The 12,068-nt window shown below is 38.0% G+C and overlaps 1 protein-coding gene across 3 annotated transcripts in view; it reads right to left on the bottom strand.

Moving 5' to 3' along the window:
• The window catches only part of aff4 (AF4/FMR2 family, member 4), a 32,230-nt gene extending 20,896 nt beyond the window's left edge, over positions 1–11,334 (bottom strand). For 2 of the 3 annotated variants that reach the window (XM_056396881.1, XM_056396882.1), the window contains exon 1: positions 11,056–11,334. Coding sequence is in view for 1 of the 3 variants with exons in the window: in XM_056396880.1 (XP_056252855.1) it covers positions 2,521–2,537 (17 nt within the window). In the remaining 2 variants the exon portion in view is untranslated. Of the gene's footprint in view, positions 1–2,520; positions 5,263–11,055 lie in introns of those variants that run through there. The other variant, XM_056396880.1, reaches the window with a different exon arrangement.
• Between the last annotated feature and the right edge of the window lie 734 nt (positions 11,335–12,068).

Here is a 12,068-nt window from a genome sequence, read left to right as displayed (position 1 = left end):
GGCTCAACTGTTTATTTGTGGTTTTAACAATACTAGAGCATAAATGCTAGTATTTATCAGCCGCCAGTCTCTTTCATTTTGCCCCTTTCCAAAATCAAAATAACTTCACTGCCTCTTTCTATCTTGGTGAAAATGAAAAGCTAAACATGGGCTCCCTCTCCCATGTTGTTGTTTTTTCTCTAGTACTCTGTATGAATAAAAAGCAAAGTGTTCTCCTGGTTTTGAATAAATAAGGAAGTACACCAAGTACCCACATGAAGGAAAGATTGTGAAAATCCTATATTGGTGTTATGATGTGACTGTGTGAATATGGAGAAAGTCTGTCAGCCTGACCTGTTTGTAAGTCAGCAACAAAACGAAAACGGAGCTATATGGAACAACAAATCAAAACCAAGTTCAACACTACCTTTATATGAATAATAAAAAGTTACAAGAGGACCTACTGCCTTTCTATAAATATTGCCACTCATGTCTACAAAAGGTCTTTGCCTTGAATTGGTAAAGACACAAAATAAAGATAACCTGTTTTGACCAAATGCAAGAAATCATGTGACTCTGAAGATTAGTACATATGAAAGTTCTATAGAAGGCAAACTTTTCTGAGTAATGAAATGTGGTGACTAACCTTGTTGTGCCACAGTAGACTGATACAAACCCTGTATCAGGAAGTTTCTGAAATTCTAAATGTGCACAAATCATGAACTCATCAAGAATCTTTTTTTCATTTAAACATATTGATTCGTGAAAAACTTTGAACCAAATGCACTTCCGCATACATCGCCTGTTTCCTGCACATCAACCCACGTGTGTACTGTTTACAACATGGTGCAAAGGCAACTGTGTGTGCAAGTGTGGCTTAGCATCAAAAAAGACAGAGGAATGTTATCACTGCGCGAAAACAATGGAGAAAGTTTGTCTAAAGCTGGGCTCACACTACAGGCTTTTTAAAATCCTAACCAATTTTGAAATCAGGTTGCATCACACCCATAAAGAGAAACTTCACAGATGTTCTTATCTCCCAAACTCAAACATGCACACACTACAAGATTTTTATATTATTGCACATCACACACTACAGGATATTATTAATATCATCATGTCAGAGAGAGCAATCAGGGAGCAATGCACCAACTCCTGAGATCTCATGGGGAAGCAGATGCAAACAAAATGGAGACTATGGTGCAACAACATGAGTAAAACTTTGCAGTGAAAAAAAACAAAAGCAGAAGGCTAAACGAGTTTGGTTGAGAAAATGGTTGGGAAGAGGCAGTGAGCATGGGTCAGCAATATGCAGTAGTATGCACACTTACATTGGCCTATTAAAGATGCTCGATATTATTTGGGCGGCCTGATGAGTCTGTGAGCATTTCGGAGGGTTTAAGATTGGATCTGTGAATCCATCACATAACCAGATAATCAGGCCTGAACATTGGTACAAACCAAGGTCCGGCATCAGACCTCTCCTCCAATTGAAAGAGGGATGAATCGTGGTTATACTGGCCCAAAACTCCTGTTGTTTGACCATGGTATTACATGACAAGGCAACCCCTACTCATGGTGGATGGAGTCGTAGTCATAATACCCAAGAATCACCTAATGGCAGATGTCACATAGTGTTACTTTCAAATTTAATCTTTCATTTTTTAAGCACTGGGGGTTTCCCTTGCCAAGTTAAGTGAGGCCCAATTGAGCATATTGTTTATTTCTTTGTGAAGGTCAGTAGCTGTGGTCTGTATAAATAAGATGCGACTCAGAAACCACCAAGTCAGCCACTGTTTACCTGTGGCCTTCAAGAAAACCATGCACTCATCCCTAATCCCAAAATCAGGAATGTGTGGGAAACACCCAGGACAAACATTAATTTCTATTTTACTCATTTAAAGAGCAAACGTTAGAGGCACAGATCATAAAGAAGCCTCAGTTTAAATATTTGGCTGAACCTACATCCAAGGCCCAAGCGCTACAGCGCTAATCAGTTGCCAACATAGTAAGATAGGCTAAGTAGATTGTTTCAAAACAAGGCAAAAAGTCTACCTAAGCAAATCAAGCAAATCACTTCTAACACATGAGTTTCAATGACATTTATTATCATCAAAGTGTAATGGCCAGCAACATTTATTGTAATCATTCAACAGTGTATGCCAAACTGAAAAGGTCAAAGTCTGCCGAGTTGAAAAGGCAGTTCACTCTGTACCTAAATTAATCAGCTCATCTGCCTCTTTCTCAGTCACAACATAACAGCCAGGCCACGTCTTCAACACAAGCAAAAAAAAAAAAAAAAAAAAAAAAAAAAAAGGGAAGAACTGATGGTTATCTGAGAACCATGAATACAGGACTGGACTTCTGTGACACAACCATTATGTTAAGCCAACCAAACACAAGTTTATATGACATTTTAATAAGACTTGAATGTGTATATATATTTATACACATATATTTGAGTGTAGAGAATAAAGTGCTTTATTCCTACCAGACACCAACAGAATAAGTCAAGCAGCCAACTAGTTGTGCATTTCTTACCCTGACTGAGAGGCCATGGCCCCAACCACTGAAACATTGGAAGGAGGAGGGGAGGAGGGTTCAGAGGATCTCCCAGGGATTCACAAGTATTCTCGTCATGACTTGTTAGCCAAAATTTCTACGGCAACCTCGGTGAAAACAACCTGTCCCTTTTCTAAATGTATCTGTGGGCGTCCAGATGGAAGAGTATAACTACAGTTTCTTTACTCCACTCGATGGTACAATGTATTTCCTTGGAGTAGAGACAAATCTGACTTAGTGAGGGGAGGTGGAGGCTCCTTCTCGGGAGATACCACGTCAGCAAACAGCAGGGGAAGTCACATGCTAGGCGAAGTCGAGAGGCAGCCATAGAATTTGTTTCTGTGTGGTGTTGTGAGGTTAAAGCATGTTCCCAAGGTTTAAGGGTGAGCGTGTAAATGTTAAGAGTGAATGTAAGAGAGAGAAAGAGAGATATCTGGCTTGTTTCCTATTCACGTGAGTGCCAGGCAGTCCTGGTGGTGCCTCTTGTCTTAAATACTAAAAGCACTATTGGCCAATTTTAGGCTTCAGCTAAGAGGAAAAACTGTTCTGCAAGGAGCAGAGGAACTTCTTTTTTTTTTTTTTTTTTTTTTTTTTAAATCATGGTTAATTAAGGATATGGATTATTGGAAGGAAGTGCAATGCTCAAGACAACAAAAAAGCATAGCTTAGATGATGAGGCATTTGCAAAGACAATCAAAACATGGGCCCATTAAATTAGAGAAGATATATACAAGGAGAAAATAGAGGGATCAAGTCTTAATGCACCTTATTTTACCTTCAACTTAAACTCAAAATAAAGCTGATAAAATTAGAGAGGGTTTAAAAAAGAGGATTAACTGTAAAGAAATACACAACCTTGGTCTAAGACAACCTTAGAGCAATATTAATTTACAAAATATCCTTATGGGCCAATTAGGGAGATTATTTGGGAGGAAATGAAGAGTGAGGGAGCAGACAGAAGGGAATAAATCTCCCCTCTCTCTAAGAATGGAACGGTCCTCCTCGTCCCATAAAAGGACATGTTATTTTACACCACAGGGCCTCTCCTCCTGTGTGATGTCACTGCCCTCAGTGAAACCCAGCCAATCAGAGCTTGTCTTTCCGTCAACAACCTCCCTCCCTACTCTGTCCCTCCCTCCCCCACTATGCCCTGAGCACAGGGCAAAGCACCAGTCCTGCCTGTTAAAGAGACAGTGCACAGTTTCCGGCACGCAGGTTGTAACAAACCACAGACATTTTCATCAGCTACATATGATGATGACACATGCTGACAAATGTGTTATCATCACATGTTGCAAGGATTTTTATCTGGTACAAAAACAGCCTCAAAAACATATTGTACACATTGCCTGAAACTCTTCAACTTACTTGACACCTTGCCATGATATTTACGGAACATTAAATGTTAGCCTTTTTTTTTTTTTTTTTTATTTACCTATAATTATCATTGTTCCTACAAATTGTAATGTTACAACAGCTCCTTTTATCTAGTGCATGTAGAATATATGTTGCATATCTGTCAGTCCAGGAAGAAGGGTTCCCTACTCTTTTGCTCTTCACCCAATACATGTTTTCCTTACCAAGATAAAAGGCAGTAAGGGCTGGTTTATGGTCACACAGAACTAGTTCCTGATACGAACTGCCTTACCATGTTGGAAATCCAGTGTGTTTATAGTCGTTCTGCAAGGGTGCACTAAAAAAAAGGCAGAGTGAAAAGATGGCTTTGATAAAGAGAGGATGGACGCAAAATTGTTCAAAATCGGCAATATTGGCACGTATTTTCAGTCTTTCCATGATAGTCATTCATAGTGTTGCACCAGGTTGTTCATTAAAAGAGCACAAATACTTTTATAACAACTTGTATAAAAACAGCTGGAGATAAAAGCGCAACTCCTTGCTCCTCTCTCTTTCACACAGCTGACCAATCATGCCGTGTGAAGTGTGCGTGAATGTCGTATCGTTGGTTTCAGAAAGTTACAGAAATGGTCCGACACAGAACACCCCACCCCAATCACAATCCTTGGATCCAAAGGTAACATCTTCAAATTGTTTTGTGTGACCAAAAGTCGACATACAGTATCAAAATAATAAAGAGTATTATTTTTCAAACGATGTCTACACTTGTTTAAAAAGATTCCACTTTGAGGATCATGCATAATGACTTTGCCACGTCATTTTATAATCTTTATGACTGCTGTTTAATCATGGTGTATTGCAAGATGAACAAGAGAAAAACGATCCTTAAAACGTAAAACGATTTGACTCTGTTTATAGTCACCTTGTTATGTCATTTTGAAGTGCATAGCTAGTCTATATGATCAGGGCTGATGTTGGAAATGCTGTATTTAATACTTAATCTGGAAGGCAGCCTTTTAACAATCTCTCTGTCTCTGTTTACTTCAGTAGTCAGTTATTTTCAGCACATCAATTGTATAAGCCATTTACTTTTATAAATAGAAGCAGGCTACTACTCATGGTTGATTTAATCAATAACAAGGCTCATAACTTAGCACATAAAAAGCTTTGCGATACAACTGGATTTGTGTGGAATCTAAACATCTCAGCAACAGCGGCAGGTTTTCGACACTGCACTACTACGATGACAGTAAATGGTTCCAATTTAGCATTAACAGCTCAAAAACTCTTTAGACTGGAAGTTTTTTCATGTGAGAATTTTAGATGCTAAAAAAAAAAAAAAAAAAATTCCAACCTCATGTTGAGTAAAATACATTTACACAACAACCCTCAAACTGTCACCTGTCATAAATGGTTTCCTGTGTTTCATAAATGCCGTTTACAAAAAATATTTTATAATGTATCTGAACAACAAGATCTCACACAGAGAGGTACAGATGGGCAGCCAGTGGCCACCCTGGTGCTTTTGAAGCAAACCTGCTGACTGCAGGAATTCCAGAGGGAGGGTCCATTCAAATGCTGTAAACCTGCCTCATACAAGCAGCTGTTTGGTCTTGAATGGGGGGATGCCGTCAAGACTATATGCAGCAAGGACAAGGACTTTATCAGACACTGCAAGAAAGTAATGATATCTGAAAATGCAGTGACTTTGAATCTACTACAAAATATAATAACTAAGGAAGGAAATGTCTATTTATAATGAATAGGCATAATTTTCTTTTATCTTCTTTTATGTCGAAGTATTTAGCTGAGGATGTTTTGAGGAAGACACTGTCAAAACTAAGATTAAGTCTGGCTGTTCAGAATTCTTTAGTTCTTGCTTCAGTTTTCAGTTAAAACCCTTTAATATTTCTACAAGGCTTCAGATAAGCGTCAATTAACATATCAAAACAAGACTCCAAGTCTTGATTGACATGTTCTCTAAACAACTGCTTATATCCTTTCATTCAGGCAGGTTTGAAGCATTTGAACTGAGTCACTGTCTGGAATGCCTCCACTCAGCAGGCGTGCATTATCTGAATCAGAGGGAGCTGGTAGCATTTACCAATCAGAGCCCAATGCTGTGATGTACTGCATTTATAAGCTAATTAATCATGTTCATTTCAGAGCATTTTCATATCCAACACCCAGCAAACCTGTTTACTGAGCTGTGAGAAGTATTGTTCTCATTGAACACAAAACTCTGATACTAATGTATACTTGTATCTTTCAAAAACGACAATATAATCCTTTATGGCAGTGATGTCTTCATACCAAGTCTGTAAAATCAAAATAATAATCTTCAAAATATCATCAACAGAGCTCAGAGAGAAAATGCTCTCCCCGGCAGCTTTGACACAAGTAACACAATGTTGGGGGAACTTTTTTGCCACATTGTTCATGGAACATGACCCGTAACCATCAATTATCTTGCTACATTTCCAAAGAAAGAGCGTCATTCAAGCCCTTCGATGTGCACACAAGTGGTTGACCAATATGGGATTTTCAATGGTTGATGCCGATATTTAGAGAGCCAGGCATCCGGTTGCCAGTATGTAATGCTGATATGTAGTTGTTTTAATCTGCACATTACAACATAACATAATATGCATTTAGCACTAGCCAGTAATGGATTTAGATTAGATTTACTGCCATTTAGGATCGGAGATTAATTAATAGATCGACTACTAGTGCACATCAAGCTTGTCAAGAGGCTTTCTGTTTTTTTTTTTTTTTTTGCATGATCCTCTTCATCCGTTTGACTACGGTAAGATTCTAAACAATTCACAACCCCTCCCTTGGCCCTGAGTCAATATTGATACAACATACTGTGATGTAAGTACAGTTTAAACTCAGCATGCTCCAGCAAGTTCAGTGCACTTAGATGACATTGGCTTTCATGCTCTTGGAATAGCTCCATTGTTCTAAAATTGTGAAGATGTTTACCAACGTCGTGTTAAAATTCTTGCAGTAAACTGTGAAATTATCCACACTTGATGAGTGAAGCAGAGAACAAGGAACCATGAACAAAAGATGCTGAAATCTTACTAAAACAGACGGACGAGATGTCAGTAATTATCTGAAGAGAATATATCAACTGATATATGGGCAGTCTAAGATGTCTCCTCTTATAAAGAGTTTACGCACAAAGTTATTATTATCGTTTGAATTTAGTTTGACCATTTGTGTAATAAAAAGGTGTAGTGCGAGTGATACCTACTTAACTAGCCTTTGTGCACAAGTCGGCTTTATGTTCCTAATCGTTAACTGATTACTGATCATTAATGTAGGTGAAAAATAAATTATTTAAAAGAACACTTAACAGGTGAAACTCATCTTAGCTAATTCACACAGGTCTACCCTAAACTTTGTTGTATCAGGCTGTCTTTTAGCCTGAAGCAGTAACGCTTTTCTCCATGAAACACACCACTTAACAGTCTATTACTCACCAAGACATGAATTACCCGTTCCGTAGTTGTGATAATTTTACCTTCTGGAGACTACGACTACCCAGCTGAAACATGACCTAAGCCATTCAAAATGCAAGCATCATGCCAATTTATACTGCACCAAGATTTATCATATACGATAGCAACAATAAAGGTCAAACATTACCCCAACTTTATTTAGGACTCACAAGAATTTCTGTAATGTGCCATGGTTTTCCATATCAATCTTGCTCTGAGAACAGTCTGGACTAAATTTGACACTGTTAGTATCTGAGTATCTGCCTGTCTGCAAATAGAAACACGCTGAACTATAGCTTACTACGCTGAACCTAAAATAAACCTCTGCTTCCCCAGACGCTTTGATACATGCTGCGGCCAAACTTGACTGTGAAATAAGACACCAGCTGATGAAAAATTAAACTGCATGATTGATAAATAACTTCCACTGCATAAGTGGCCGAAGTTAGCAACATTAGTGTCTTTTGAATCAGTTATTACAAAGAAACTGTTCGTTTTAATCAGCTGCATCTCATTGTCTCAGTTTTTTTTACTGTTTGTTACTGATTCAACATTTGTTACTGCCTGCAAACGTTATGCCAATGAATTACATTGCAGTTTTACCTTAAGTACCACTGCTACAATAAACAATGACTGATGTTACAATTTCCCAACCAATATGACAAATCAGTATCACACAGTACGGATCAATGCCATATCTGTGAAATAAAATGGCTTTAATGAGCTTCACCTCCACGGGACTATATAGCCACATGAGAGCTTAACTCACATCCTAGAGAACAAAAGCTGAAGAACAGATGCATGAGGTCAGGACACAGTGAATGGCATATTTTTCTGCTGCGTGAGCAACAGTACAGAGGGATAAAAAAAAAAAAGAAAAAAAAAAAGAAAGAGCTGCTGATGTCTGATTAGATTCGGGCTAATTAAACTGGCAGGCTCTGGAAGAGCCTTCAAACAACTTTCTTTCGGCAAGCTTCTCTTTGTAAAGGAAATAAGATTTGATTATAAACTTACAGGCCTTCGCTGAGGACACAAGTAGCTCTTGCTTTGGGTAAAAAGCATTAGCATCTGTACAATAAACAAACTATATGATTGCAATGATTCGTTTTTGACTTCATGTATTAAATTCACTTTCATTATCAAGGGGAGCTGAAGAGAAAGATGATGAGACAAGATAAAGGAGCAACCTTAAGACTTAGGTTAATTCAAACAAGGGCTACTCAGTTTTGGGAGGGCAGTTCTCATGTACAGTCATTTGTTATTGAATAGTCTGAAACTAGCTATTGCTCATTTCCCAAATATTCAGCCTGAAAAATCACACTGTACTACTACAGAAATGTACAATAGATGTGTCAAAGCCAAAGAAAACAGGCACCCACTCCACTGTCCGGAATGGACAAACAAGTCACCATAACATCTCAGCTGAACATGTGCTTGTGCCCTTCGCTTGGCTACAGAGGAAACAGTTATACTAAAAGCCACAGAGCAAAACCTAAACAGGAAATGAAGAGGATTTCACACTGAACTGCGTCACAGGGAGCACAAGCCAGACAGCAGAAACCTTTTATCTGCCATAACACACTGACCATGTTTGCATGGACTGCATTAGTTCTGAAAATCGACTTTTATTACTGTTCATAATAAACAATATTTCAGTAAACAAACTATTAATTTGATTGCTTAAAAACTATTTCATTAGGATCCTGATATTTAAGTATACTGACATTTGGGAGTCACCTAATTTTGTTTGTGTCTCATATGTCTACCTAAGATTCACATGATGCTTCAACATCTTCACTTAAAATAAAAAGTAGCACTGCAAAACGATGAGCTATTACTTTAACAATAATTTAAAATACCATATGTGGAACTTTTCATGCAATATCAAGTCAGAAACGTTAAAGTTATTATAATTATTGATTTTCGGTCATATCATCCAGCCCTTGAGCATAGGCGAATGGCTCTAAATACATAAACATCAGCTTTCCTTCAGTATTTCAACTGTTTCTGATGCTTTGCTATCATGATACACCTTTTAAGCAAGTTTTTCAAAAGCATTGTTTTTTATTCTGCTCATTTTACTGGTATACATGGGAGTAGATTCAAATGCTATCTATCATCAAACAGCTGGATTGCCTTCTGTATCACAAAATGTTTGGAAAACTCCAGCTGAGAGGCGTATTATAGCTCAGTAAAGCTGTTTACATGTCCTTCAACAATGCAACTTGTAATACTAAGCATGTTTTACAGCCAGTATACATTTCTTATTCAGACTGACTTATATCCATGAAGTGTATTCAGAAATTCTTTTACTTGGCAATTTCTTTTACAAAGTAATTTCCGAATCTGGTAAATACAGCAGTTAGTGTCACTGTCTCAAAAAGGAGGGAGGTGTTTTTACTGTCTTAATTAAACATGAAACTAAACTTCATGAACAACTGCACCCACAACTCTAACAGCCTAAGACCTCCATCTACCACCTGACTACAGTTGTGCCAGTTCACATCTACCTGCCATAAAAGAGTTCATGACCTTAGGCCTCCCCCAACAGGATGTGTCAACCAAGATAAACAAGTTGATTGCTCTGCCCTCCTCTCCATGTGCCAAGTGTGCCCTGCTAGATGTACCCCTGCATTAGTGATAACTGTTTAGAGTTACTCTGGACTTATTATGTATATTCTGGCCCTTCCCCCAACTGTGGCACGTAAAATGGCTTCCTAGAAAAGCACATCAGCTGTCCTTCTGCTAGACCAAAGCTAGACACACAGGCTATTGTGCTGCCTTCCTACGCAATAGTAATTTTAAAGTTAATCATTAGAATTTTAACTTGGGACAACTAGGAGTGGCACTGAGAGTAATCTCGTTTGAATAAAAAATGCAGAATACGATGTGCGGAGGTTGCAGGACAACAAACCAAAAGTTTCTGCTAGTCACTGTGAACAAACTGACAATTGTTTTTGGCTTTGGATTATTGAAATAATACTGTTTACGGTAGAAAAACTGCAAGCAAGTAAAATTATTGTTGCTCATACTTAAATTGACCTGCTTTAAGAGTTTAATTCACCAAGCTGAATTGCATATGCACGATAAACAAAGTGAGCAGCGTCTGGTTACCATTCGCACTTATTACCAAATTAATATCTCCTTGTCGATAACATAAATTAGTACTAGTTAGCAAACTTAGGCGTGTATGTTATGTCAACCACGGTTAAACAGATAAAACACAAACATCAGACGTCATGACCTGTTAGCTAACATTACAGAAACAAAAACATGATCACTATCACTACGTTTGCCTTACTTTTCGAGAAGGGGGAGCCTCCGCACTAATAAAATTAACATTTTACCAATATTATCAGTACATCAATCACTAAAGTTTGCTGTCATCTGAACTCAAAAGTAGCTACAAGGTTTATCCATTTAGCAAATGGCTAACTCGCTACCTACAGGACTACCTGCATCTTCGCTTTAGCATAATGTTAGCTAGCCAAATCTGTTAGTGGCGTTTTGTGGCTAGGCTAGCGGCTAGCTAGCCCTGAAACCACTGAAATTTTCTGCGGAAATTTAAATTAACAGTCACTCCAAATGTCAGATAACCACCAAGTAAAGCTAATCACCAAACAGCGTCCTTTGTGACATTCAGCATCCTTACCTCTTGTCTTCTTTTTAGGCCCAAACCATTCTAGCTATTGGAAAGCTCTTTTCTCTTTGTCTTTTCCACTTCCAGTTACACGCAAAATGGACTCAGCAAGACGCTGTAACAGCTAAAATACTAAAACCAAATGGATGGTCTCCATGTTTCCCTTAAAACGCATCTGCACATCGAGCGGAAAACGAAAGGGAATCATTTTGTCTGTCGTTCATTTTATTATTCCTGAACAGAAGTGACTGATAGGTAAGGCTGCTAGCGAAGTTAAGTAGCCAGCAGGTACCACAGACAGGACTGGATGCATGGATGGCAGCAAGCGGTGCTGCCTTCAGCCACTGTCGGAAATTCTTCAAACCAAACCCCTAAGCAAGTTAACGGGAACTCAGTGTTTTTTGAACGTTTTTAAGAGAAATATGGACGATAGACGATTAAATATACCCTTGATCTTGACTTTCAGGTGGTTTATTCACCCTAAGATAAATAATTGTTTTGACAGCGAATAGTAGCAAATATAAATTCTTAGTTACTCAATATTCCAAAAACACCGATAAGAGAGTTGAGTCAAGTCTGAAGAATCATTTAATTGTTTTGCAAAGCAGTAACAGGCCAGCAGATGTATTAATGATATGTATTAATGATGTTGATAACTCCCACGTGAATTGAATGCAACATTTTCCTGTGACGCACAGGTTGCTCAGACTTCAGAACGGAAGTAAAAAGCAGCGTTTCATTGTTCCCTCTTATTTATATTGTGCATCTAATTGTAAATACACAAATAAACAACAAAATTCAGTTGTCATGTGTCTTTTAGCTTATCAATAAATTAATTGAAATTTATTGTACATTCAGTTACACTCATGATTTTCCTTCTATCCTACCTTCTATCCATTAAAGGTAACTTTGTGGTACTTAATTTCTTGACATAACACCTAAATTCAAGAAAAACAAGTAAAAAAGAAGTGCCCCGATAAAAACTAATAAACTATCACCCAAAAAGATTAGTGGCGTTTGATAAC

Source organism: Seriola aureovittata, chromosome 15, assembly GCF_021018895.1.
Source record: "Seriola aureovittata isolate HTS-2021-v1 ecotype China chromosome 15, ASM2101889v1, whole genome shotgun sequence".
Classification (NCBI taxonomy): Eukaryota; Metazoa; Chordata; class Actinopteri; order Carangiformes; family Carangidae; genus Seriola; species Seriola aureovittata.
This window is presented reverse-complemented; position numbering and strand designations above follow the sequence as displayed.